This window comes from Neolamprologus brichardi, chromosome 3, assembly GCF_056152115.1.
Source record: "Neolamprologus brichardi isolate AB-2024 chromosome 3, ASM5615211v1, whole genome shotgun sequence".
Taxonomy (NCBI): domain Eukaryota; kingdom Metazoa; phylum Chordata; class Actinopteri; order Cichliformes; family Cichlidae; genus Neolamprologus; species Neolamprologus brichardi.
The window spans coordinates 56,106,969-56,133,397 of record NC_142106.1 but is presented as its reverse complement, the minus strand read 5'-3'; the positions used below and the strand labels follow the sequence as shown (position 1 = coordinate 56,133,397).

The 26,429-nt window shown below is 41.0% G+C and overlaps 2 protein-coding genes across 2 annotated transcripts in view; both read right to left on the bottom strand.

Annotated features, from left to right (window-relative positions):
* Positions 1-3,566: 3,566 nt before the first annotated feature.
* The window catches only part of LOC102796743 (NACHT, LRR and PYD domains-containing protein 3-like), a 155,761-nt gene continuing 132,898 nt past the window's right edge, over positions 3,567-26,429 (bottom strand). The window contains exons 6-10 of the mRNA XM_087838417.1: positions 13,735-13,908; positions 9,638-9,811; positions 9,348-9,503; positions 4,296-4,342; positions 3,567-4,147 (exon numbers count right to left, since the gene is read on the bottom strand). Of these exons, the coding sequence (XP_087694543.1) occupies positions 3,567-4,147; positions 4,296-4,342; positions 9,348-9,503; positions 9,638-9,811; positions 13,735-13,908 (1,132 nt within the window). The remainder of the gene's footprint in view (positions 4,148-4,295; positions 4,343-9,347; positions 9,504-9,637; positions 9,812-13,734; positions 13,909-26,429) is intronic.
* LOC148105919 (NLR family CARD domain-containing protein 3-like) lies at positions 13,978-16,038 on the bottom strand. The gene is made up of 2 exons (XM_087839004.1): positions 15,891-16,038; positions 13,978-15,749 (listed from the first exon to the last, which is right to left on the bottom strand). Exons 1-2 carry the CDS (start codon positions 16,021-16,023, stop codon positions 13,978-13,980), a joined length of 1,905 nt encoding a protein of 634 aa, XP_087695130.1. The 5' UTR covers positions 16,024-16,038.

The window sequence follows — 26,429 nt, the reverse complement described above, 5'->3', positions numbered from 1 at the left end:
ACGTTGATGCTTTCTGTCTGTTTAACTTTTACATTTGAAGTAACACATTTTACTTCAAACACACAGATCAGGTAGAAAACTGTGGATTAGAAAACAAATTCATCAAGAAGGTCCTGAAGCAAGAAGTTCATCATTGCATAGAGTAAGAAAAGGGACATGAATCATCCCACGGGTATGTGCAGTCGTTATATTATCATCACCTAAATCATGTCTGCATACTGTGTGTGTGTGTGTGTGTGTGTGTGTGTTGCTATTTTAAATCTTCTACTTAGAGTTCAAATTTGGATAGTGATAAAAACATTGCACTGCTTCATTGAATATTTAATTGAACACATCTGTGGTTGAATTTGAATCTTAAATGTTTTTGATTTCAAAGATGTGGTTCTGATATGAAGGAACAGAAAGTAAATTGTTGCCATGGATACAGTGAGACAGATGCCTCAGACCCTTATTTTTTATTTCTTTGACTTTATATTTTATTGATTCATTTCTTTATTTTTACATTTTAAAAAGTGTATTTGTCTGAATGAACTAATCCCCATTTCCCATGCTTTGTATCACTGGTCATACTGGGAACAGCCATAGAAAATGTTTGTAAAGAAGAAATCTTAAACATGAGCAGATTCTCAGGCGATTTCTGTTTCCTAACCATTGTTTCAGTGCACACGTCCCATCACTACATGTGTGTTAAAGATTTCTTTGGGATCAAAATAATCCACTGACAGTTATCAGTACAAACAGAATGCAAAAATCAAAAGTTCAGACTTCAGAGTTACTAAAACAGAGATCTGAGGAAAACTGGTTCTTCACACGACTTTTCATGTGTGAACAGTAGAGGTGGTTTCATTTTCAAATGTAGGTATTGCAGTGAGGATTGCAGGGAGACATTTGCTGAATAGCTGGCAGCTCTGCTCCTGTAGACTGCCTCTGAATGTGTGTGTGGTAATAAAGTCACTTTCATTAAATGTCACCTGTTAGGGAAAACTTTGTGTTAACTGAAGAAAGTTCACTTCTCTTTCATTGCAGCTCCACTCTTATTTTTGATGCACTCATTTGTTTAATAAATGATTTCAATGATTTTGCCACACCTCTGCATTGTCAGGTCGGAGCATGTGTGCTTTTGATGAAATGCTGATATGATTACGCTTGATTGGGGAAAGATTTCCACAGGTGGTGTTGTTGGTCTCCTTCTTCCAGTTTTCTTGTTGCTGCCTCTCTCCTCGCCTCAGTTGCTGCAGCTGTATCATGTATGTTGTTATGTTACATACAAAGAGGAACAGGAATTTGTGACATTAAAGAGTAAAGATTCTTCTAATTGTTTTCCATCTCATCTCCTACTGCTTTAGTCTGCGTGGACAATATATGAGTAAATCATTACCAAGCCAGATTATATTTGGAATATTTCAAACAGAGTACATTACAGTGAAATCTGCTTTCTATGTGACATTTACTTTGATCCCTTAAGACACAGTTTACATCAGACAAACTGTTTGTAGAGCGATTAAATGTTTAATATTGTTGTTAAAGTTGTACAGATGAGCGTTAATCACCAACAGCTTCATTAACCCTTTAAAACCGGTAGGAGCGGGCACGCTCTGTTTTGCGTAACTATTTTTAAATCCTGGTAGCTCTGCAACCACGTGAGCTAGCGCAATATTTTTTTTTGCATATGAAACCTGAGGAGTTGTACTTACATCTTATGCCATCAGCTTGTCCTAAGTCACAGTTTCCTTCCACATATAGCTTTGCAAAAACTGCATAAAAAGCGCTTGCAGCAACAAAAACATAATATTCCAGAAACAGGTTTTGCCGATCCGATCAGCTGTTTGTAACACTTCCTACATTGGATTAGACGGCAGCGTGAACAATCGCATGTCCGCCATGACCTGCCCGAAACCGGAAGTGACATCATTTTCGCGGAAATGTAGTTTTTTACGGTCCGGGCCTCAATGAGCTTATACTGTTGTTTTTAAAAGTTATGTTTGACTTTATGACTTTCTGTGTCGTTTCTGGGATGCTTAGGACTCATATTGCACTGCTGGAAATAGTTTATTTTGATGCATATGCTGCTTTTTTGCAAATTTGCACTATAATATTTATTTTCGTTTTTCCTGCAGTGTATAAAAATTGGTGTATTTCAAAAATAAAACTATGAAGGCACTCAAAATAAATTTCCTGTGGTGGGAAACTGTTTTGTGCAACTTTTTTGTATTTACAGTTTTGAGGGATAAGCCTCTTAAATTTCTCTAACTAGAAATATATGTTAAAAAAACAATTTTCAATTTTTTTGTAGTTTATTGCACTTTTTTGCAATTTATATAATCACTATGCACTTAATTCCTACATATTATTAAAATCTAGGCTGTAATGGTTGTATTGATGTATAGCAACTTGAAATGCTCCCAAAAATGGCACTACAGCATGTAAAGATATAATATAAGCTCTGGCGGACTTGGTTCTATGGTAGGTCTTAAAGGGTTAATGTGGATGAACTGGACGGTTCCAGGGAAACTATCAGGATCACATGCCTCCAGTGGTCACTGTGAGTAACTACAACTCTGCACATACAATAATTAAGATGAAGATATGTTTTTATTGTAGAAAGATGAACCAAATTTAGTTTGACTCTGACAAACGATGGCAAGATAAAAGTAGTTTGTTAAAAAAAGACACAAAAATGGTAACAATGAAAACAAATACAAACAACAGCATATCCTGATATGAGGCTCACAGATCAGGATCAATACAACACGTAGCAACCGACATTGATGTTGCCATGGTGACCGCTGCCATATATAGTATTTCTGTTACCTCACTTGTCTTAAACATCAACGCTGGCTGTTTTTCATTTTACTAATGAGTCCACTCTCTTCCCTCACTTTCGTCTCTTCCTCGTGTTTGAGCTCCTCTCAGAGAGGATTTAAGAAAGAGCTTTGATGATGGCTGTAGCTCAGGAGATAGAGCAAGGCATCTAATGATCAGAAGGTTGGTGGTTCAATCCCTGACTGCTCCAGCTGGCACACAAAGTGTCCTTGAGCAAGACACTAACCCTCTCCGATGCATCCATCAGAGTATGAACGTGTTAAACAAGAATCAGTCCATTAACCATGGAAATATCAAAGTAGAAAGTGATGTCAGTTATGATTGGCTGCACAGCTGGATCACATGACCAGGTGAGTGGTACAAATAACAGGAAGCTTCTCTTGTGCCTTTAATAATCATTTGAATTGATAACTTATGATTTACAGACTGTTCTTTATCTTTTCATTGTCGTCTGAAACACAGAAAAATATCAATGTTGGAAAATATGACATTTATATCTAGTTTCTAAAGGATGGTTTAATTCTCCAAAGGCCACCACAGACATGACAAAGTTATTTCATCGTTATAATGCACAAAAACAAAAATCAGGATGAGCCCTGCTGCTCACCAAACTTGTGTTGAATCATAATTTGTGAATCATTTAGTTTAAAACATCAACTGACTGAATCCATGAATCTCATCATGTGTTTCTGAGTGAAAGACACAGACATGTACAGACTGACCTGTTTCTCTAACAGGTAAGACTAACTACACAGAGTCACTGACTCTTGAGTCAAACCCCAAAAAACTCTTCTTAAAGAACTCTTTATTCTCAAAGTATCAGATGGATCCCAGATCCCAAATCCAGGATAAAGAGGTTCAGTGAATGTGGTGTTGAAGGTGTGGAGGTGGATCAGAGAGTCAGAGGAGACTCTGTAGAAGGACAGAGTGCCAGCAGGACAGTCCACATACACTGCTACTCTGTTAGAGACAGAGGAGGAGGAGATGGGTGTTTCTTTGTTATTGTGCCACACAGAGGAACCACGATCAGAGCAGAAAAGACTCCAGGAGTGATCATTTCTACCAAACACACACTCATCACCCCATCCTTTCCTTCTGATTCCTCTGTAACTTACTGATATAAAAACGTTTCCTCTCCACTCGACCTCCCAGTAACAGCGACCAGTCAGACCATTTCTACACAGCAGCTGTTTCCAGTAACTAAATCTGTCTGGATGATCAGGATATGACTGAACCTCCTCCACACGTGTCACCTTCCTGTTGTTGCCAGACAGTTGGAGGTTTGTGTTCACTGTGTTTGTGTCGATTGTGAGTTGACAGGAATCTGATGGAGAGAACAAACACAATCCAGCTGCAGTTATTGATCCATCATCTGTTCATTGATTGACACTTTGATGATGACTCCTGACATGATGAAGATGGTTTAATGTGTGCTGCTTTGTTTTCATAAATCCCATTAAAAACACACTTACACTTCCTCAGGCCTGGTCTCAACCATCGGACTCCAGCAGGCTCCACCCTGAAAGGAGGAGGGGGGTCAGAGCAGCACAGTCAGCATGCACACATGGACATTACATGGCTCTCATACACACACTGTTACACACTGATGAAGGAACAGTCCAACATTTTGACACATAAATGTTTCAACTTCAAAAGAGCAAAACTCATAATCACATCACATTTAATCTCCTTTATTGAGCACGATGTCCAGGGAGCATTGACATGTGCCACAGTCAAGGTTCAACACACTGTGACATTCATGCTGTCAGGGAGTGGGTGCATATTAAATGTAAAGACTGGGACTGGCTACAAAAACTGATCCAGTACAGGTAGAGTGCAGCAGCCAGTGCATCACATATTTTGAGCTAATGCAGCGGTCATCACACCACATACTGCTTTCTATGTAAAGGAGCCTTCATTCTCAGATTAGGGCTGTTTGTGACCATAAAGTCTGTCTCACAAGGGCAGCCACTGGTCCAGGCGAGGATGCCTCCACAGTGGGATGTCTGAGGGTGCAGACATGGGTGAAGTTAGGACCAGGTGCCAGTGGACCTGTGGACCTCTGGAGATAGGAGTTATTGTTTCACTCCACCAAAAGCAGAGAGAAAGACGTTTATTAATAATCCTTCTAATTAATAAATGCTGTGTAGAGCAAATTTGTTGAAGGTAAACAAACATAAATGATGGAAACAGCATCAACCAATCACAATGCTGCACTCTTGCAGGAGGAGGTTGTGATTTGATGCATGTGATGAATATATTTATTTCTTATTCTCCTAACAGGAAAATTATCTTTTATTTTTGTATATTTATACTAACATAAGTGCATTTAAAGGCTCGTCATCTTGATTTATTTATTCAGAAATGATATCAAACAATAAAACAGGGAAACCCTGAATTAAATGACACAATTCTTGGTCATTGATGGTTACAGCTAACAGTGTCTCTGGGTCACTTTTGACAGCATTTGACTGAAGTGCTGGTTGGCTGCAGGGCCACCATGAAGGCTCTTTCTGGAGCTCCTCGGCTACGTCCACACTAACACGTTTTAGTTTGAAAACGCCTCGTTTTCTCTCCGTTTTGGCCTCCCGTCCACACTGAGATGGTGTTTTCCATCCATCCATCCATTTTCTTCCACTTATCCGGGGCCGGGTCGTGGGGGCAGCAGCCCAAGCAGAGAGGCCCAGACCTCCCTCTCCCCAGCCACCTACTCCAGCTTGTCTGGGGGAACACCAAAGCGTTCCCAGGCCAGCCGAGAGATATAATCTGTCCAGCGCGTCCTGGGTCTTTCCCGGTGGGACATGCCCGGAACACCTCACTCAGGAGGCCCCCAGGAGGCATCCTTGTCAGATGCCCGAACCACCTCAGCTGGCCAAACTTCTCACCCTATCTCTAAGGGAGAGGCCAGCCACCTTTGAGAGGAAGCCCATTTCCACCACTTGTATTCACGATCTCGTTCTTTCGGTCACTACCCACAGCTCGTGGCCATAGCTGAGGGTAGGGTTAAATTGAGATCGACCGGTAAATTGAGAGCTTCGCTTTTACACTCAGCCACGACGGACTGGTGCAGCGTCCTCATTGCTGCAGCCGCTGCACCAATCCGTCTGTCAATCTCCTGCTCCCTTCTCCATCGCTCATGAACAAGACCCCGAGATACTTAAACTCCTCCAGTTGGGGCAGGAACTCGACCCTGACCCAGAGTGGGCACTCCACCCTTTTCCGGGTGAGGACCATGGCCTCAGATTTGGAGGTGCTGATTCTCATTCCCACCGCTTCACACTCGGCTTCGAATCGTTCCAAGGTGAGCTGGAAGCCTTCACCCGATGAAGCCAACAGAACCACGTCATCTGCAAAAAGCAGAGATGAGATCCTGAGACCACCTAAGTCAGGGGTCAGCAACCATTTGGACCCGGTTTCCATGCAAAAGAAAACACTGGGAGCCGCAAATGCTTTTTGACATCTAAAATTAAGATAACACTGCATATATTGCGTTTTACCTTTATGCTTTGTATGAACAACTAAGGTGTGTTGCTTAAATCCATGAAGTGCTACAGAGAAAATTACAATTTATTTATGTAAGTAACACATTTTGAACTCTTAAAGAAATATAACAAAAGGAAAGACACCCAGCTGAACTAAAATGATCCAGCAAACAAAAACTGTTGTGTGCCGCCACCCTTATATCTCCTTTGGGCTTTTGGAGCCTTGACCTGACTTTTAAAAAGTAATTGGAAAAAAGCTCTATGCTGCTAAAAGATGAAAAATAGATATTTGCAAAATTCTTCCTAAATATGTATTTTACCTGGTTAATGTGTGTGACGGGGCGTGGTCTGCAGCACCGCTGCAGGGGAGGCGGACGCACCTGAGCGGCACCCGCAATCACGCCTCGCCAGATTAAAGTCTGTGCTCTCTATGCTGTTGTGTTGGTGTGTGTCGGGCTGTGAGCTGAAAAGCTACAGCCGGCTGTGTGCGTACAGCAACCGTGTGTGAAAAGTGGTCAATAAAGAGATGCTGAAAAGCGTGTTCATGCAAACATCGTCGGGTCTGCCGTGATATGTTTACAATGGGACTTATGGTCACAGCGTCTGCAAATCGAGGCTTTACGAAGTCACTCTCATCTTTACGCAGGACTGTAAGCTGTCATCTGTGAGGCGTGAGCGGTGTTTGTCTTTAACATAGTTCACGGTGGAGAACAGCTGCTGACATAATGTGGATCCGAAGATCTATAACTGGCCTGCCTGGGATTGAAAGTCTCGATAAATGCGCGGCGTTTCGGCGGGTACACCAGCTTCCGCGAGTGTGACGGATATTTTGAGCGATGAAGAAATAATAGAATAAAATTTTATTTTTATACTTCAAAATCACAATAATCTTCCAATTTAGAACTACAAGTTAAAAAAGAACTAACATAAATAAAATATACTATACAGCTAAATACTTCTAATTTATTTTCCCCGAGCCGCACTATAAGGACTAAATAGCCGCATGCGGCTCCGGAGCCGACCCCTGACCTAAGTGAAACCACTTGGCTATGCCTAGAAATTCTGTCCATAAAAATTATAAACATAATCGGTGACAAAGGGCAGCCCTGGCGGATCCATCACCCACCTGGAACGAGTCCAACTTATTGCCGGCTATGCGGACCAAGCTCTTGCAACGGTCGTATAAGGACTGAATGGCCCATAGCAATGGGCCAGACACCCCATACTCCCGGAGCACCCCTCACAGGACTCCCCAAGGGACACGGTCGAATGCTTTCTCCAAGTCCATAAAACACATGTAGACTGGTTGGGCAAACTCCCATGTGCCCTCGAGTATCCATGAGACGCTAAAGAGCTGGTCCAGTGTTCCAAGACCAGGACGAAAACCGCATTGTTCCTCCTGTAACCAAGCTTCGACTAACGGTCGGACTCTCCTCTCAGCACCCTGGCATAGACTTTCCCAGGGAGGCGTTTTCGCTCAAGGAAAATGCTGTGTTTTGAACATGCTCTCGAAAATGCATACATTTGAAAACGGTGCTTTCCCTTCGCAGTGTGGACAGCAAAAACGCAGACTTGAAACCGATGACACCTTTTTAGTCATGTGATGCAGTCATGTGACCAATTAAACAAAGATAGCGGAGGGCATTATACAACAGTTGTTTTGTTTGCTCTCATTTTTGACAGCCCTATTAAAGGTTAATATCAGTCTGTACATGCTCCAGATAACTTTTCTTTAAATTCTGTAACTCTCACTCGCTTTTGCAACTTTGTACTTTTGTGTTACTCGCAGCAACAACTCCACCTCATTGTTAGTCCATTTAAAAACTCTGTGCTTTTCCTCATTTTGCTGCGACGTTTCAACGAGCCGGAAAGTGAATAGACATCGAACAGAAATGAGGCAGGCCAGATCTTCTTGCATTTCATGCATGCGCAGGACTGCAATATAAGCGTTTTTCGGACGTTTCAATGTGGACACACAACCTTGTGAAAACGACTGAAAACAATAGTGTGGACGCGGAGCATTTTCAGACGAAAACACCGTTTTCAAATCCATCTGGGCTAGTGTGGACGTGGTCTCAGTGGCACAGCACATATCCTGCAGTGCAGGCTGCAGGGTAACAGGACCAGTGGTTGTCCTTGCTAGATTGGCTTTACAGTCAAAAGCACCCACTGGTCTGGGCCTAACACCCAACCAGTGACCTGGTTTCGTCCACCAGCTCCATCCCTTTGTTTCTTAATCTTTGCTTTCTGTTAGCAATGAATGACTGATTTGAATGATTGATTTATATTATATTTAGTGCTGTCAACATTAACCCGTAATTACGGCGTTAACGCGGCAAATTCTCATTAACAAGTTAACGCAGATCAGCCCGATGAGGGGTTACACGGCGTTGAAGCGTTAATGCAGCTTAACGCGTTAATGTTGACAGCACTCATTATATTATAATTTGACTTTGAATTTCAAGGTTGATCGACCAAAGTTAATTCACTTTGACTGAATTCTATTTTTCTGTTGTTTTCTACAAACTATTATCACAAAGTCCAGAAGATCAATTTGATATTTTAGCACAAACAAGTTTCAGTAGTAAACGCTCAGAAGCATCAAACTAGCAGTGCAAAATAGCCCATTTTAGTAGGCGGCCAGTTAAGTTGAGTGACCTAGTAATCCATTTACTTTTACTAATATGTTTTTCTAAGCTGGGGAAACAACTTCACCTAATTCTAGTTCATGCTGGGCCAGGCTAAACATGTCCTGGACATGGTCTCTGCTCACAGATAAAACTTAAAATAAATAAAGAGAGTGAAAATGTCAGTTCCTTTCCAGAGATCAGTTTGAACAGTCTGCACCGTTGTTGTTGACAGAGATTTTGATCTTTGAGACCCCATACAGACATCTACTGTTTAAGTTAGACCAGAATGGGAAAAATGTTCCTATATGTGTGATTGTTCAAATAACACTGGTTTCCAGCATTAAGTAATCAGACAGAGCCAGTTTCCTCATCTATCAGACACTGTTTGTGGCTGTAACAGCCATCTACATACCTCAGAGTGTCCAGTCTTAGCTGCTCAAGCATCTTCACTGCTGCCTCTCCTGGGTTATTGTAGCTCAGGTCCAGCTCTTTCAGATGGGAAGAACTGGAGCTAAAAGCTGAGACCAGAGACTTGCAACCTTCCTCTGTGATCAGGCAGCCTGACAGCCTGCAGACGTGACAAATACTCTCAGAGAAGAGAAAAATAGCTAAATGCAAACAGGAAATTACAGCCAAAAATGAATTTAAAAAAGACATGTAAACATCTAAACCTCATCTACTGAACATTTTGAGAACGCTGACCTGAGTGTTTCCAGTTCACAATATGGACTTTTCAGTCCAGAAGACAAAACTTTCACTCCAGAGTCCTTCAGGTCATTGTTACTCAGGTCAAGCTCTCTCAAATTAGAGGGCTGGGAGCTGAGTAGTGAAGACAGAGTTTCACAGCTTCCCTCTGAGAGATTACAGACACTCAATCTGAAGAGACAATAATGAGAAAAATAATAATGTTAAACTTTCTGGTCTGAACCTTTGAAAAATACATGATCTAGATAAAATATCATCTCTATAGAGGTTAAATCGTGTGGAGGGTTAATTAATCATCAATAATTAATCAATTAGTCATCATTAAATAATGAATTAAATGTCATTAACGAATTAAGTTCAAAATACTTAATAAATTAAATATATACATCACTGATTTAATGCCAAGTAATTTCCAATAAATTAATTACAAATTTATTGATTTTTAAATATATTTAATTAATCACTTATTGACACATTTAATTAATTATTTAAGAATCTATTTATTTAATTCATTTGGGCCCTTCTAGCCCTGCAGCTGTGCATGTGCTTACATATCCACTGGTATGTATCCTACAGGTATTCTCACAGCAGTGCTGCTGAACATTAAATGACCAGCAGATGTCAGTTCTTCATAATAAGCAGTTAAACGAGGCTTTGTGTGATCTGTCTTTGGGTGAAGCAACAAAGCCGGAAATGTTTGACACATTCACAGAGCTTTACCACACCATCACTAGACAACAATGGAATTATTTTAACTAAAAACAAATAATCAGAAAGTCTTCTGCCTGGTCTCGTACCTCTGTGTTTCTGTAACATGAATAATGAGCTGAAATTCTCATGACACCACCGATCAGCTCGAAGGGCCCTCGAGTTTACCTGCATGCATCCTGTTCACCTGTCATCTGTTTAACACCTGCTGGCTATTCAGGAAACACGCCCACATTACCTGGTGACAGTCACAGTTTAATGCTGGCCGCTGTTTGTCTATATAAAATAATTTAGTTCCAATATTGTGCACATAATTTGCAAATGTACCGTATTATTTGGACCATAAGGCTCACTGGATCATCAGGCGCACTGTCGATCTTTGAGAAAATTACACGATTTTAAGTTTGTTAAGTTTGTTAAGTTAGTTTCGTCAGCGCACAGCTGCTGGAGCTTGTGCTTACCCTCAAAGTGACCGATCTGGGTTAAAAAGGGGATTCAAAAGAAAGGGCGATGGACACTAAGATAACTACAGAATACTTTATAAGTGAACCTGTTGCTTTAATACAGATTTGGGCTATTTGAATTTAAATTAAATAGATTTATTGACAGACATCAATTAAATAAGTAAACATGTACCTCAGTAATATAGTTCTGCCACTTATCTGCTCAAATGACTGGAAATCTGATATATGGTATAACTTTTGGAAGTCTATTAAAATAAAACCAAAAATAAATAAATAAAATCAGATGTGTGGTCTTTGGTTGTTGTTGTTGTTGTTGTTTTTTCTTTGTTCAATAAGCAGATGTTGGTGTTTCAGCAATGCAGTAACTTAAGTTTAAAAGGCTTGTTAGAAACTATGAAACACATCATACAGACTTGTGGACATTAGAAGACATTATGTCTAACAAGCCTTGTACAGTTAACTGAAACAGCAACATTATCTCTTTTATTAAAACATGCATATACACAGGTAACACTGCTTATTGAAAACCCCCCAACAAAGATCAGATCTTAATCAGACTTTATTTTGGAATACAGTTTAATAATATTTTTTTAAGGCAGTTTAATAATTTCTGGAGCAGGCTGAACAGCAGTCTTCACTATCTAATAACAGCACAGCGTGAAAATGCTCTCTTTCCTCCTTAAACATCTTTTTAATGTTAGTTTTAATAATTTAATGCTTGTTTCAGAAGCATAGTCTTAACTTAAAGTAACTCAGGTCAGACCTTCATGAACCGAAAACTCACAGCTGCCAACTCTAGTTTGTGGCTAGACTCAGTTTGTTGAACCTGTGCCTTGAAAAAGGCTCCTGTTTGTCCCTCATGTTTGTTTTCACATTTTAGACTTTGCTTCTATTGGACTTTTTATCAGTAACACGTGCTTACTTTTTGCAGGAACAGTTAAAACTAACATAAATAAATAACTCGGGAGAGATAGTCAGCAGGGGGTAATGCGAGTTGTGTGCCACGTTGTCAGCGGTATACAAGCTCGACCACTTGCAAGGTGAGCTGGCAGACATCACTGAAATCATCTGAGATGATTAGGTTCATTTTGACAAAGTAAGCAGATATTTAAAGATTATGCTACTACATGCTTGGCTAGAAAATATTAAAGTGTATTTGGTGACACACAAAAAAGGGTAAAGTTTAAGTATAGTTTGGGTCCACACATGTCCAAACCCTGGTGTGTGGGCCTACATAGTTTTGAGAAAAGCCCACTAAAAGAACGCCCACCACTCCCTAACCTCATTGGCACTCAGACGTCCTCTTCAGAAAGCCTTAATGTTTGGCATGATTGTAGCCAAAAGACTTATTCTTAGAGCCTGGAAATCACCATCTCCTCCATTGTTTAGGGTTTGGCTACGTGAGATGATTGCATGTTTGTATATTGAAAAGGTTCGTTATCGTCTGGCTGACACTCATTTTAAGTTTGTCGAAATCTGGGGCCCTTTTCTCAATCATATTAACAGGGATTCAACATAAACTTTAACCTGTTTGACTGCACTTTGTGTTTGTGTGAAACTGCACTTCTGCCGGACCCTGATTCCTTCCTGGACTTGTCCCCCACATCTGGTGAACTCTCTGTTGTTGTCTAACCTCACACAGAAGATCTTTTGATTTGTACTGGCTAACCGGTGTATTTTTTCTTTTCTTTCCTGTTTGGGTTTTTTTGTTTGTTTGTTTGTTTTTGGTTTTTTTCTGTGCTTGAATGTTATTGTTTTTGTATCTTATGTCCTTTGTCTGGTGTGATTTTATGTAACTTCGAACTTAAAATCTTATAAATAAACATTAAAAAAAAAAGAACGCCCACCAGACCAAAGCAATGGTTTTGACTTGATCAGCATTAACCCCGCCCCCTGACTTTGATGGGTGAAGATGACAAATAAAATGTATTTATGAACACCGATGCAGGGCCAGGAGTAGCAACGTGAATTAAATAAATACATCATTAAATAATTCATTGAATGTGTCAGTAAAATAAATAAAATAGAAAATAAACCAATAATTGATTAAATCTGTAACTAACTAATTTGAATTGTACATAAACAAATAATGAAACATTTTAAATGAAATAAATGGATAATTCATTATCAATATATATTTTTAATTGATTATGTACATTTTTAATTAATTACTGAAATAAATAATTTATTAGTGATGTATTTATTTAATACAACCATAAAAATTATTGCTAGTTTACTCAAAATCAATTTAAGACATCAATATTAAAGGTTAAATTATGATAATGAATACATGCAACTATAACTGATTACATAAAAATGAGGAGTTCTTCAGCTAAAGCCAAAGTGCTGACTCATTTTGCATGTTACTCTCAAATGTTTTCCCTAATAACAATAACATAATTACACTTTAGCCACAAGAGGGCAGCAGCATTAATATAAGTCACATGTATATAAAGGTACAGTGATTATATTACAGTGATTTTGACAAAAACAAAACAGACGGTGATGGCAGTGTGTTTCCATGACAGATCTACCAACCAATTACAACTAAATTTTCTTGGTAGTTTTTTCCCTGTAGTTCCTCCTTTTGAGAAGTGAATAACTTGACCAGATCTTTATCAAACCCCACTGGTAAATAACTACAAGGCATGATAGATAAACTGCAACAAGTTTATCTGTCCTGCCCTGTAGTTATTTATCTGTTCATTTCTGACACTTTCTCAACTTCTTGCACAAGCAAATGTAGACTGTTAGCAGCTGATAGTTAAATCTCACTGATTCACTGACTAAAAATCTGGTTTTAAATGGTTTTAGAAGAAAAACCTTTGAAAAAGATTTCAAAGTAAGGATATGTCAGTATAAAAATAAATGTAGTGTTTAAGTTGCAAATTTCAAGTCAAATCACAAACAACAATATCTGACCTGAGTGTTTCCAGTTTCCAGTTTCCAGTCTTCAATCCAGAAAACAGTACTGTCAAACCTGAGTCCTGGAGGTTGTTGTTACTCAGATCTAGAGCTCTGAGCACACAGTCTTCTAGTTGAAGAGATGAGGACAGAGCTTCACATGCTCTCTCTGACAGGTTACAGCTATTCAGACTAAAAAAAAAAAGATATAAATCATCATAAATAAAGTTACGATAAATTAAATAATAGAAACTTTATGACTTACAGAGCTTTTTTAGAGGCTTTGACCACTGGCAGCAGCCTCAGAAGAGCCTCCTCTGAAGCAGAATATTTCTTCAGGTCAAACACATCCAGATCTTTTTCTGATGACAGTAAGATAAAGACCAGAGCTGACCACTGAGCAGGAGACAGTTTATCTGTGGAGAGACTTCCTAAACTCAGGGACTGTTGGATCTCCTCCACTAGAGAACGATCATTCAGTTCATTCAGACAGTGAAACAGATTGATGCTTTTCTCTGCAGACAGATTCTCACTGAGCTTCTCCTTGATGTACTGAACTGCTTCTTGATTGGTCTGTGAGCTACTTCCTGTTTGTGTCATCAGGCCTTGCAAACGAGTTTGATTAGTCTTCAGACCCAAGAGAAAACGAAGGAACAAGTCCAGGTGTCCATTGGGGCTCTGTAAGGCCTTGTCCACAGCACTCTGATAAAAATATTTCTCTGTCTGAGAGCTTGTTTGTTGTTCTTCCAGCAGATTGAGTCCAGAGTTGATGAAGGTCAGATGGACATGAAGAGCAGCCAGAAACTCCTGAACACTCAGATGGATGAAGCAGAACACCTTGTTCTGGTACAGTTGTTTCTCCTCTTTAAAGATCTGTGTGAACACTCCTGAGTACACTGAGGCTGCTCTGATATCAATGTCACACTCTGTCAGGTCTGATTCATAGAAGATCAGGTTTCCTTTCTGCAGCTGATCAAAAGCCAGTTTTCCCAGAGACTCAATCATCTTCCTGCTCTCTGGACTCCAGTGTGGATCTGTTCCAGCTCCTCCATCATATTTGATACTCTTGACTTTGGCCTGAACCACCAGGAAGTGGATGTACATCTCAGTCAGGGTCTTGGGCAGCTCTCCTCCCTCTCTGGTTTCCAGCACATCCTCCAGAACTGTAGCAGTGATCCAGCAGAAGACTGGGATGTGGCACATGATGTGGAGGCTTCGAGCTTTCTTGATGTGGGAGATGATCCTGCTGGCCTGCTCCTCATGTCTGAATCTCTTCCTGAAGTACTCCTCCTTCTGTGGGTCAGTGAACCCTCTGACCTCTGTCACCATGTCGACACAGTGAGGAGGGATCTGATTGGCTGCTGCAGGTCGTGTGGTTATCCAGAGGCGAGCAGAAGGGAGCAGGTTCCCTCTGATGAGGTTTGTCAGCAGCTCATCCAATGAGGTGGACTTTCTGGTTTCAGTCAGGATTTTAGTTTTTTTGAAGTCCAAATTAAGTCGACACTCATCCAGACCATCAAGTATGAACACAACCTGGAAGTCTTCAAGCCTGCAGATTCCTGATTCGTTAGTTTGATTAAAGCAGTGATGAACAAGTTCCACCAAGCTGAACTTTTCCTCTTTCAGCACATTCAGCTCTCTGAAAGTGAATGGAAATATGAACTGGATGTCCTGGTTGGCTTTGTCTTCAGCCCAGTCCAGGCTGTATTTCTGTGTTAAGACTGTTTTCCCAATGCCAGCCACTCCCTTTGTCAGCACTGTTCTGATTGGTTCATCTCTTCCAGGTGAGGCTTTAAAGATGTCTTCTTGTCTGATTGTTGTTTCTGGTCTGTCTGGTTTCCTGGATGCTGTTTCAATCTGTCTGACCTCATGTTCATCATTGACCTCTGCAGTCCCTCCCTCTGTGATGTAGAGCTCTGTGTAGATCTGATTCAGGAGGGTTGGGTTTCCTGCTTTAGCGATGCCCTCAAACACACACTGGAACTTCTTCTTCAGTTGGGCTTTAAGTTCATGTTTACAGAGTGGAGCAAATTCTGAAGGTAAGAAATTCAGAAAAAAATATTATACAATAAATATCATAGCCTTTCAGTACCCTGAAAGGATGAATGTCTACTGGTTCATTTCTTGAGCTATTAGGAAAGATCAATATTCAGTCTTTAGATAAATTCTCTTACTGCTCTGCAGATGGTCAGCCATCTCATGCTGCTTAAGTCTCCTCAAGAAGTGGAGTGTGATCTTCAGAAATGCTTCTCTGCAGCTCTTTCTTTCATCTTCATCCTCACCTTCAAATATCTCCTCATCCTCCATCTGGCTTTTTATGGTTTCTGGGTGATCTGGACTCAGAACCTTCTTGATTTTCTCCAGCTCATTCTTCACAAATGTTGTGATGTTGTCCTCCAGATGCTAGAAAAGAAGACTATATGAATTACCCAGTGGTAAATGGACTGGTTCTTCTATAGCTCTCTTTGATACTCTGTGCACACAAAGCATTTTATACAACATGCCTCATTCAACCAAGCACATTGTTCTATGCTTAAATACTTTCTTTCACACTCTGGTGGATGCATCAGAGGGCAGCTTGGGTTTAGTACGTTACCCAGTACATTTGCCAGCCAGGGTTTGATTCACAAACCTTCTGACTAGTAGCTGACCTGCTCACCTCCTGAGCTACAGTCACCCCAATCTGACTGAAATCATGGAGCCCAAACTCTGATTTATGTTGGACACACTGACAATCCTCTGGTCCACAAAGTGCAGCATAGAGGTGACTGAAAAGAACAAATGTAAACGTAGTACTACAAACCATAACCACAGAGTCCAGGTGTGTTTGATGTTGCTGTGCAGACTGACCAGTGGAAACCTCTGCTCTCTCCTGGTCCACTCTGTGGAGGAGTAATGAATAATTAGCTCATGTTATGTCTGTCCACACGCAGACACAAGCTAAAGGTCCATGAAGTGATGTTTGGATGGGTTCAGTCAATCAGATGACTGTCATGGTGAAGCTTTGCTAGTCCTGGTGATCCCACTGAGAATTAACAACTCAGTTTCCAGATGTCTGTAGTTTTCTGCTCAGTTTCTTTAGTCCCAACAGCTCTTACCATCTCCTGCATAAAGCTTTCCCTCCATGCTCAGATGCCCTGGAACAAGGTGCTCTCTTTATATCAGTGACTGGTTTAAAGTGACAACTTGCAGTGCTCGCCAAACTTTGTGTCAGCAAAAGTAGTTCTAATGTTTCTTACATTTCTTACATTTTTTACATTTTTACACACACAAATCAATGAACGCAAAAACATAAACTTTTTAGATATTTTGTTTACAATGTTACAAAACTCAGTTCACAACTACACAGTCTGATTTACAAGTACAAAATATTTATGACCACAGTTTGAGCCGATGTATGTCCCGAGTCTGTGGACTCAGTAGTTTTGTGTTGATTGTTATTGTCTTTTGTTACAATTTGATTCTGATTAAGATTTTCTAGTTCTGAGGTTTTGGTTTCTGTGTTCCCTCTGTACTGTGTTAGTATTGTGTCTCTGTGTTCACTTCCTGTTTTATTTTGACAGTGCCATGTCCTACGTTAGTGTGTCTACTTTTGCTTCCCCTTGTCTGGTTATGTCCAATGAATCCTGCTTTGTCTCCCTCCCTTTTCTCATTCCCTGATTGCTCTTTTGTGTATATGAGCCCTTTGTTTTCTCCTGCTTGTTGCTGGTTGGTCTGTGTTATCTCCCTGTGTCTCCGTTTAAGGTTTCAGGTTAGTTTTTTAGTTTTTTCAGTAGAGGTTTTCTTAGCTTCTGCACAGGCCATCTCCACTGCACTTCACTGTTTCAATAAAGCTCACTCACGTCACAGCAGTGTCGGCATCTTGGGTCCTTTATTAAATTCAACAGGATCAAACTGCTCTAAGACAGCTGAGCACACAGGAGAAAGACTCCTGTCGGCGAGACAAGAGCCCTAATAGATAGAACCTTGTTGTTAAAAATGCTAAAAAATCATCACAAATACTTGGTGAAGAAATGACTCCGACATTATCACGTGAACGAAGAAAACGATTGAGGACATTAAGAAGTACCTGAGGCCTGTGACTGTTTACTGACACTAAGTTTAAGACAAACTGTGTCTGCAGTTTTTACAGCTTCTTGGTGAGCAGAAAGACAGAAAGTCCTTAAAATCTGTAGAGAAACATACAATCTGTCCTTTTTCCATCTCCTTTCGGCGCGTCTACAGTCACGTCTAAGGGAGCGCGTATGTTCATTCAACCACAGCTCTGATAAATGCTGAGCGCGCAGAGTCCTGAACGGAGCAGTAGAGTCCAAAATATCAGTGCAGGTAGAATGAAGAATGTCCGAAAGGTCCTCAACACTAACAGCTGGAGTTGATTATTCCAGAGTCCATAAAGGCAGCAGAAAAAGCGGCGCTGTTAGAGCATTAAGCGCTCACTTTTTATGCGCTGAGGTGCACGGCTTATCTACCGAGCAGCGCAGCGTCAGAGTGAACAACACAGGAAAATTATCGGAGATGCCCAACTCAGATATTTCAGTGATGCACACATCCAGCCTCTGAAAAAGCTCCAAGTCTAGTGTGTGACCTTTTTCATGCGTGGGACCAGTAACCCACTGGGTCAAGTTAAAAGAGTCAATAATATTTAAAAAGTCCTTGACCAGAAGTTTAGAGTCACAGCAGACATGGATGTTAAAATCACCAAGGCAGCATCATCAGAAGACAAAGCACACCCAGCTCTATCTGTCCATGAAGCCAGATAACACACACCAATTAGTTAAACTGCAGGAATGTCTTAAAGACATAAAGACCTGGATGGCCACTAACTTTCTGCTTCTTAATTCAGATCAAACTGAGGTCATTGTACTCGGCCCTGAAAATCTTAGAAATATGGTATCTAAGCAGATTCTTACTCTGGATGGCATTACCTTGGCCTTCAGTAACACTGTGAGGAACCTTGGAGTCATTTTTGACCAGGACATGTCCTTCAATGCACATATTAAACAAATATGTAAGACTGCTTTCTTCCATTTGTGCAACATCTCTAAAGTTAGAAATATCCTGTCTCAGAGTGACGCTGAAAAACTAGTTCATGCATTTATTACTTCCAGGCTGGACTACTGTTACTCATTATTATCAGGATGTCCTAAAAACTCCCTGAAAAGCCTTCAGCTAATCCAAAATGCTGCAGCAAGAGTCCTGACAGGGACTAGAAAGAGAGAGCAGATTTCTCCTGTTTTGGCTTCCCTTCATTGACTTCCTGTTAAAACCAGAATTCAAAATCCTGCTCCTCACATACAAGGTCTTAAATAATCAGGCCCCATCTTATCTTAATGACCTTGTAGTACCATATTACCCTATTAGAGCACTTCGCTCTCACTCTGCAGGCCTACTTGTTGTTCCTAGAGTATTTAAAAGTAGAATGGGAGGCAGAGCCTTCAGTTTTCAGGCCCCTCTTCTGTGGAACCAGCTTCCAGTTTGGATTCAGGAGACAGACACTATCTCTACTTTCAAGATTAGGCTTCAAACTTTCTTCTTACTTAACGATTAAGTCCCTGTATTCCACTGTTAAATGGAAATCACAAAGAATGGCTGCTATGTTGAACTTCCTCCTGGGATCTACACTAAGAAGTGAGTCCAACATTAGCAGGGTCTCTTTCCTTTATCTGGATTCACTTTAGCATTCACAGTCACGTGAAGCTTGTTATTAACTCGATAAGTCAACCCAGGGTTTCAGCTGAGCGTTCACATGAAACACATGGTGTTGGCAGCATCTGATCAATCATATTCATGGAGACGTGTATCAGCAACAGAGCAGCTGAGTTTGCAGAAGGAAGTCAAACTAAACCACAGGAACAATATGAGGAGATTACACACATAATAAAATACTAGCAGTAACACAGCTGCTGCAGACAAATCAGTCGTGTGATCGTGTGTGAGAGCAGAAGGACTGTAAAGGAGTTTGCTATTAAAAGCTCTGTATGAATGTGGGAGCATTTGAAGGGCTTTAAAAAGGCCAATATAAAATAAAAGGCAGCAAAATTGCTGACTGTGAAAGTCACCAGACTTATCAGACCTCTGTGATTAAGACCTGTAAGATCACCTATTTGTACTTGTTGGCATTATATCAAATACACACGTATATTAAGCCTTTGTTTGAACTCTGGTTGAATTTGTTACTTTCAGACTGTGAAACATCACAGAGGCTGCAGCTGCAGATCTTTTTTTTCACCTGGAAATTTACTTTAAATGTTAGATGGAAAATGTATTGCTCAGTTTAACCAAAGTAAGAACAATAATCCATAAACCTTCATAAAGACAAACATCTCCCCAGAACATTGAGCTGCTGAAGTGTCACTGAAGGGAAAAACTATTTGTCCTCCTCCATCCAGCAACACCTGAAACACCTGAGTGGAAGCTCCTCCCTACACTGTGTTTGAAGCAAAGCACAAAGGAGACACCTGCTGGAGCAGCTGGAGTCCTACAGACACTCAGCCTCTTCACTACACAAACACCTCCTACAACATCCACTCTTTCCACTCTGACTGCTGTGTTTGTGGAAACACTCCAACACACACCGCTTCACATACCAACATAGAAATGTGTGTGAAAAAGAGCTGAGCTGATATTAAACATGAGGATTTATTCAAAAACACAGAGTCAGGAACAACATCTAGACACACATTACCTCTCAGCAGCAGAAGAACATCCTTTAAAGTTTAAAACAAAATCCTTTGACACGTTGCTCTTTAAGGAAACACAGCTGGGTTCAGGTCCAGGTTCTGGATTAGTTTCAGGGTTATGTCCAGCTGAGCCTGGTACGCCCCACAGCTCTGGGCTTTAAAACAACACACACAGAGGTATGAGTGTGAATAATGATGGAGCAGTGATGTGAGTGCTGAGCTGTGACATGGAGAAGAGTCATGGACAGTTAGAGATGGTCATCTCACCTCTGAGCTTTGGTCTGGCTCTCATGTTCCCCACACAGAGTGGTTTTAGAGGGAGGGACTCCCTCCTCTCTGTCCTCACACTGATCCATGCTGCTCAATTCACATCAGCTCTCACACACTTTCTACCTTCACCTGCAGAGGAAACACAAATCATTCATGTGCACATCAACTGAGAGCTGCAGAGGTCGTGTCTGATGTGTTGGACTAACATCCATCTGAGACGCAGCTTTCATCAGTTCACTACAAAAGGTGTCACAGAGCCGAGTTCAGCCTCCAAATCCTCCATTACTGTAGTCCTACAAAGCAGCAGGTCAAACATGGCTGCAGAGAGCAGCTTTATGTCAGTAACAATATCCAGGACCGAGCTGACTGCTTACAGAGTTCATACTCTAACTGCTAGCTGCTCTGCTAGCTAAGCTAACTCAGTAACAGTGACTCTGACAGCAGTTACTGTGGAACAGCGGCCGAGCTCAGGACACATTCAGTGTGTTTAGTCTGAGTCCTGGACTCTGATTCAATGGATTCAATCCAGCTCAGAGTTTCATGTGTTCATCAGAATAAAATACATGTACTAATATAACAGAAGTAATCCTCTGAATGCAGGACTGTAATGGAGGATAAATAAGGTTTTTACAGCCTGAAAGAAACATTCAGTTCATATATTTGTAGACAGTGAAGCAGTTTTTAATACTGCAGCTGTTTCCTTCACCTGTGTGTGTGTGAGCCACACCTTCATGTGCTGTTTCAGAAATATGTGGTCTGACTGCTCAGACTGAGTCTAGGAGGAAAGTTCACACACTGGAGAAAGTTTTGTTCCTAACTTTGTCAGAGTTCGGCTCCAAAGACAAAGAAGACGGAGCTCACAGTCTGTAGATGGTCCTCAGTGTGTGTGTGAAGCCAAGAAAGCACACAGGACTGTGTTTATGTCAGCAAATCAGTGTGTGTGAAGAGTCTGAGGGAGTGTGTGAATGAGACTAAACACTGAAACCAACAGTCCAAGAAAAGCGTCTGGATTTCTTTAAGTTTAACTTAAAGAAAGTAAAGGAGACAACATCCCGTTGATGGTGGGATTATTTGAAAGATTTGCTTTAGTCATGTCACCCTGAACTCCACTCACGGAGTTTCTGTCGCCATTGTAGTTTTTAAAGTCCCGTGATAAAGGCGGGTCTTTCTGTGAATCCGCACGCTCATTGGCTAATAGCTCGAGATTGACACATCGTTATCCAATGAGCGTGCGGGAACTTCCGACATAAAGTTGTTTCCTTTGAAAAACCAAAGTCTGATTATTTTTGCCTCCACTGACGGAGCCTGTTGTTCCCGCCACAGAGACACAGTAATGTCAGAGCGGTGTTAACACTCACCCTGCCTCAGCACAGCTCTCACTCTCCTCCTGCTCTCTCACACTAAACGGAGGCTCAGCTAAACTCACTTCCTCTCTACTTACAGGAAACCAGCGCTCAGAGGAGCCGACCGGCCTCACATTTCACCTACAGACACGAACAGCGTGGAATTATTTTATGTCATAAGAAGAAACATATTCATGTTAACACTCATCTGCCTCAGCTACACCTTCCTCCTCCTGCTGCTCTGAACGGAGGCTCAATACTTTCACTTTCACTGCTCCTCCCTAAACACAGAGGATGCTGGGACTTGTAGTTTTTTCCTTCCAGTGCGGTCTTCCTCTTTGTTTGTTTGTGTTCAAGTTATTTCGATCATGTAAACATCAACAGAACACGTGAAGCCACACAGAGTTTGTATGTCGAGGTGGGTAGGAGGGTTTGAGGGTTTGGGGAGGGGTCAGAGGGAAGAGGTCTCGGCAGTTGCAGGATCTCTAATATTAGAATCATAAAATGTGTCTCATATAGGTGTTATTTTGGTACTTTACACATCACACAGTTTCAACAACTCCTTATATGGTACAAGTTCCTCTTTTCTTTCTGGCTTTCTGTATTTATTAATGTGCTTGTATATTTCTACACTAACTTCCTGTTTTTCAGTCTGGCTGAGCACTTAGTTTGTGAGTCAAAAGTGGCCTTGCTTTACAAACCTTCACTATTAAAGTACATAAAACAATATGATCAGAAAATAGGCACTAAGAATATATTAATTACATTACAGTTCTCCCCCTTTTCGTGTTTCCTAAGAAACACAACATAATTCCTATTTTATCCCATTAAGTTTACTTGCATGTTAAAAGGCTAAAATATAACATAAGAGATTATGCTAAACAAAATGAAACCTTTCAATTGCCCAACCCTATCTGTCCCCTCAACGGGTTGTATGTTTTCAATGTTTCCTTATTATTCTGTCATAATTACTTCTATCCACAACAAATAAATAAAGCTCCAAGACAGCACCTGTGAAATGTCCTAAATCTACTTCCTACACCCCCTTTTTTACCCAGAATCCCAGTTTAAACCCACTTCTGACTTCCCTCAGTGCTCACTGTAAACTCCAAACAGATACAATTAGCTTTTCTGGTAAAAGGTCCTAGATTATTTTGTCAGTCTTTGGAAACATCCTCTATAGAGTTAACCCGTTTCATTTTCAAAACTTAGTCCTGGTTTCTTCGCCCGCTTTAATGGGTAGAGCATATCCGGCCCGGTTTGGACAATTTACATAACATAGAAATCCTGCAACTATTCCTAAAGTCCCTCTCATTACTCTTCATTACTTTTATGCTCACATTTAACCTGTGTCTAACGAGCTTTTAATTTCCTAAACAACACATTTTCTGGAACTATGGTTCTCTGTGCTCTGTGCTTCTTTTTGGGTTCCCCTTTCTCTGGTTGGTTTGGTCTGGGGCTTCCAGGATTCTCGCCACCAATGTAGTCACTGTGGTCCTGAAATCTTCTCCTGTAAAGGATAGAAAACAAAACACCTCTCTCTGCTACACCTCAATAATCTACTGTTTTAATCTATTGTTCCTTTAATTATTCAGAGTTGGTTCACAATATCATGTTCTGGGCTCTATCCTTTATATTAACTTTACTTAATCTTTACTTAATCTTAATTTACTTAATCTTAATGTTCTTTATGTGTGTGAGCAACACTTTTAATTTTATTAAACACACCCAGGGTCAGATATACACCATCACCATATCAGCATAAAAACAGAAAGAGACGTTCCTCTTTCTATCACATTCTTCGATACATGGCAATTTGTTTCACCTTCCAGATGATTCCTGGGGACTTACAATTTCTTGACTCTTCTTCTGTCACTTGTTACTAGGCAGCTCAAATGCAGTTAGAAGCTAAATGAATTCCAGGCCCTCGGCCTGGCCTATGTTTAAATCATTTGTGTTTGTAAGCGTGTATGCGGTTTAACCTTCTGCTGCTCCAAGTCACTTACACAATAGATCGTCAGGACATCGCGCCAAATGAAGCTTAAGACCTTGAATAGACTGAGCATCAACACTTTCATGAGCACAATATGGCATCATGGCCACTGGAACCACCGTTCCGGGGTCCACTGCCCTCGTTATTACCTTTTCCAGCAGTCCTCTGGCACAAGGAATGAGACAACAACCGCTGGTGACCAGTATCCCTAAAAAGCGGCAGTAGAAAACATTGCAGACATGAAAAACCCCTTCCATTTCACAAACACTGAGGTCATCCAGCTATCCAGCGGATTGTCAATTCCCGAATGTTCATGCATGTTTTTAGACAGAGTTTTCAGCCCCTCCAGAGCTCGGGTTACTGAGCCATCTGGAGCAGTGTTGTTGGGGATCAAGGTACAACACACTGCTCCAAACATGGCACACACGCCCCCTTTCTCCGCCAACAACATGTCTAGGGCCATTCGATTTTGCACTCCCATCAACGAGGTCGGACCCAACTGTTCTGCGAATCCCTGCATGGCATCTCTGGTCAGGTTAGAGAGTCTCAGCACATTATAATGGACATAGTTTATGTGATCAACATTCTTATTTGGAGTTATCCATATGAACATACATTCAAATCCTGAAGCTATTTGGTCCACTAGTTTATACTCATCTGGATCTCTGCTGGGCACTCCTATTGAGTCAATCCAGGTAGGCGAGTTCATTCTAGGGTCATAAGCATGTATCCTCTGTGTCCCTCTCTTTGCCAAAAATGTGTCTCTTACGTCTGGCCGCCAATGTGCGTGTGTTGCATTGTGGTATGGCTTTTACTTTGTTCCCGATTAGCATGAGTGGAGCTCCGAGTCGCACCATTGCGCACGTCCCTTCACTTCCTATATGGGCACGAACCAAAAGGGTGTTACGTCCACAATAATAATAGAGCCCACTTCTTGCCCTTGTTCCAATTAAAGTGTTCGTTTGGCTTACATTGTTTGTGGTTCTCCCCGTGAGTGTGACAGAGCACCAACTTGGGTCAATCTCTCCCAACTTGTGCTTTACCGTATCCGTGAGAATTTAAAGCATGTGTAGTTGTTTCGTTTGGACATGAATGGTCCTACTTGCGTTTGCTTGTGAATCAGGGGAAATAAACTGGACAAGATAGTCCAGTTGCCAGTACTCACCGCTTCTCTAGTCAACCGCAACATGCAGTCATAGCCCCACTTGTCCTCTGGATACAGTGGTGCGGGCTCCGTGAACAATGGTCTAGCTGAAGCACAGGCAACACAATCAGATACATGTTCTTTACCATTTTGAGCCACCCAGTCCAGCCAGAGGTTACTGTCACTGAAGCCGGTGGCACGCTCAATCAGGTCCTCAGTCCTAGTGTAATCCACCGTCAGGACTTTTCTCCCTTTTGTTTCCTGCTCTAAATACATTTTATTTTACTTTATCAGACTTACCCAAAATATATATGCTTTCTTTACTTTGCTCCTGTCTCCCTCCAGTACCAGCTCTTTTAATAATTTACTGTTTTAAAGGGAAAAAAATCTTGGTCACTTGGACAAGTCTTTGTTATTCTATAACTGCATTTTTATATGAAAAGTCTAGTGATCCCCTATTGGACTCATAAATATTACTTTGGTTGTAATTATTTTCCTCTATCAAATTTAATTGACTTCTACAGTGGCCTGCTTTTGTTAATAGTAACATCAGTAACATCCAACATTTTCTCCCCTTTAGCATTTGGTATTTTCCCCACTATATAAGTTACTACCATAATCTAAACCCAGTCAATAAAACAGAATTTTCTCAAAGCAAACATCAGCAACCCAAAATCAGCAGCCCCAGAATTAAGTCTTCCGCTCCTCCTGCTCATGGCAAAAGCAAAACAAAGCATAGCAAAGCAAAGCATCCCCTTTCTCTTGCCAGCGTGGTGAATTGTTTGTCAACATCTACTCATCCTACTCTTGGTCCAGTCTTTATCTCAGTGTCCAGTCAGTCCAACCTTTAGTCCACATTGTCAGTCCAATCACACGCATTCACACCAGATATTGCTGATAGTGGAGACTCCCGCGCAAATAATCAGATTCTCCACCCTCAGCAACGTGAGCTCATTCATTTGATTTATTTTGTTTTGTTTTTTGTTTTTCTTAGGAAAAGAGTTCTTTATGCTCTTGGACTGGATTGACTCGCTGCATTCACTTTAGACAGGGACTTACAACCTGATCAGGTCCCCACAGGTCGGCTTTTCCTCAGCCCATTATAATCTGGAAATGCTCATACTAAATTTGTTCTCCCGAAAAAATTTTCAGCGCTGTTAATTCAATCTTCCAGGCCTGCTTAGAACAAAAATGAGAAAAAGAGAGCTGATTATTAGCTCATCAGAGCACAAAACATCATCACCTGACAGGTTTTATCTTAAGTGCACTGTTACAATTTTAAA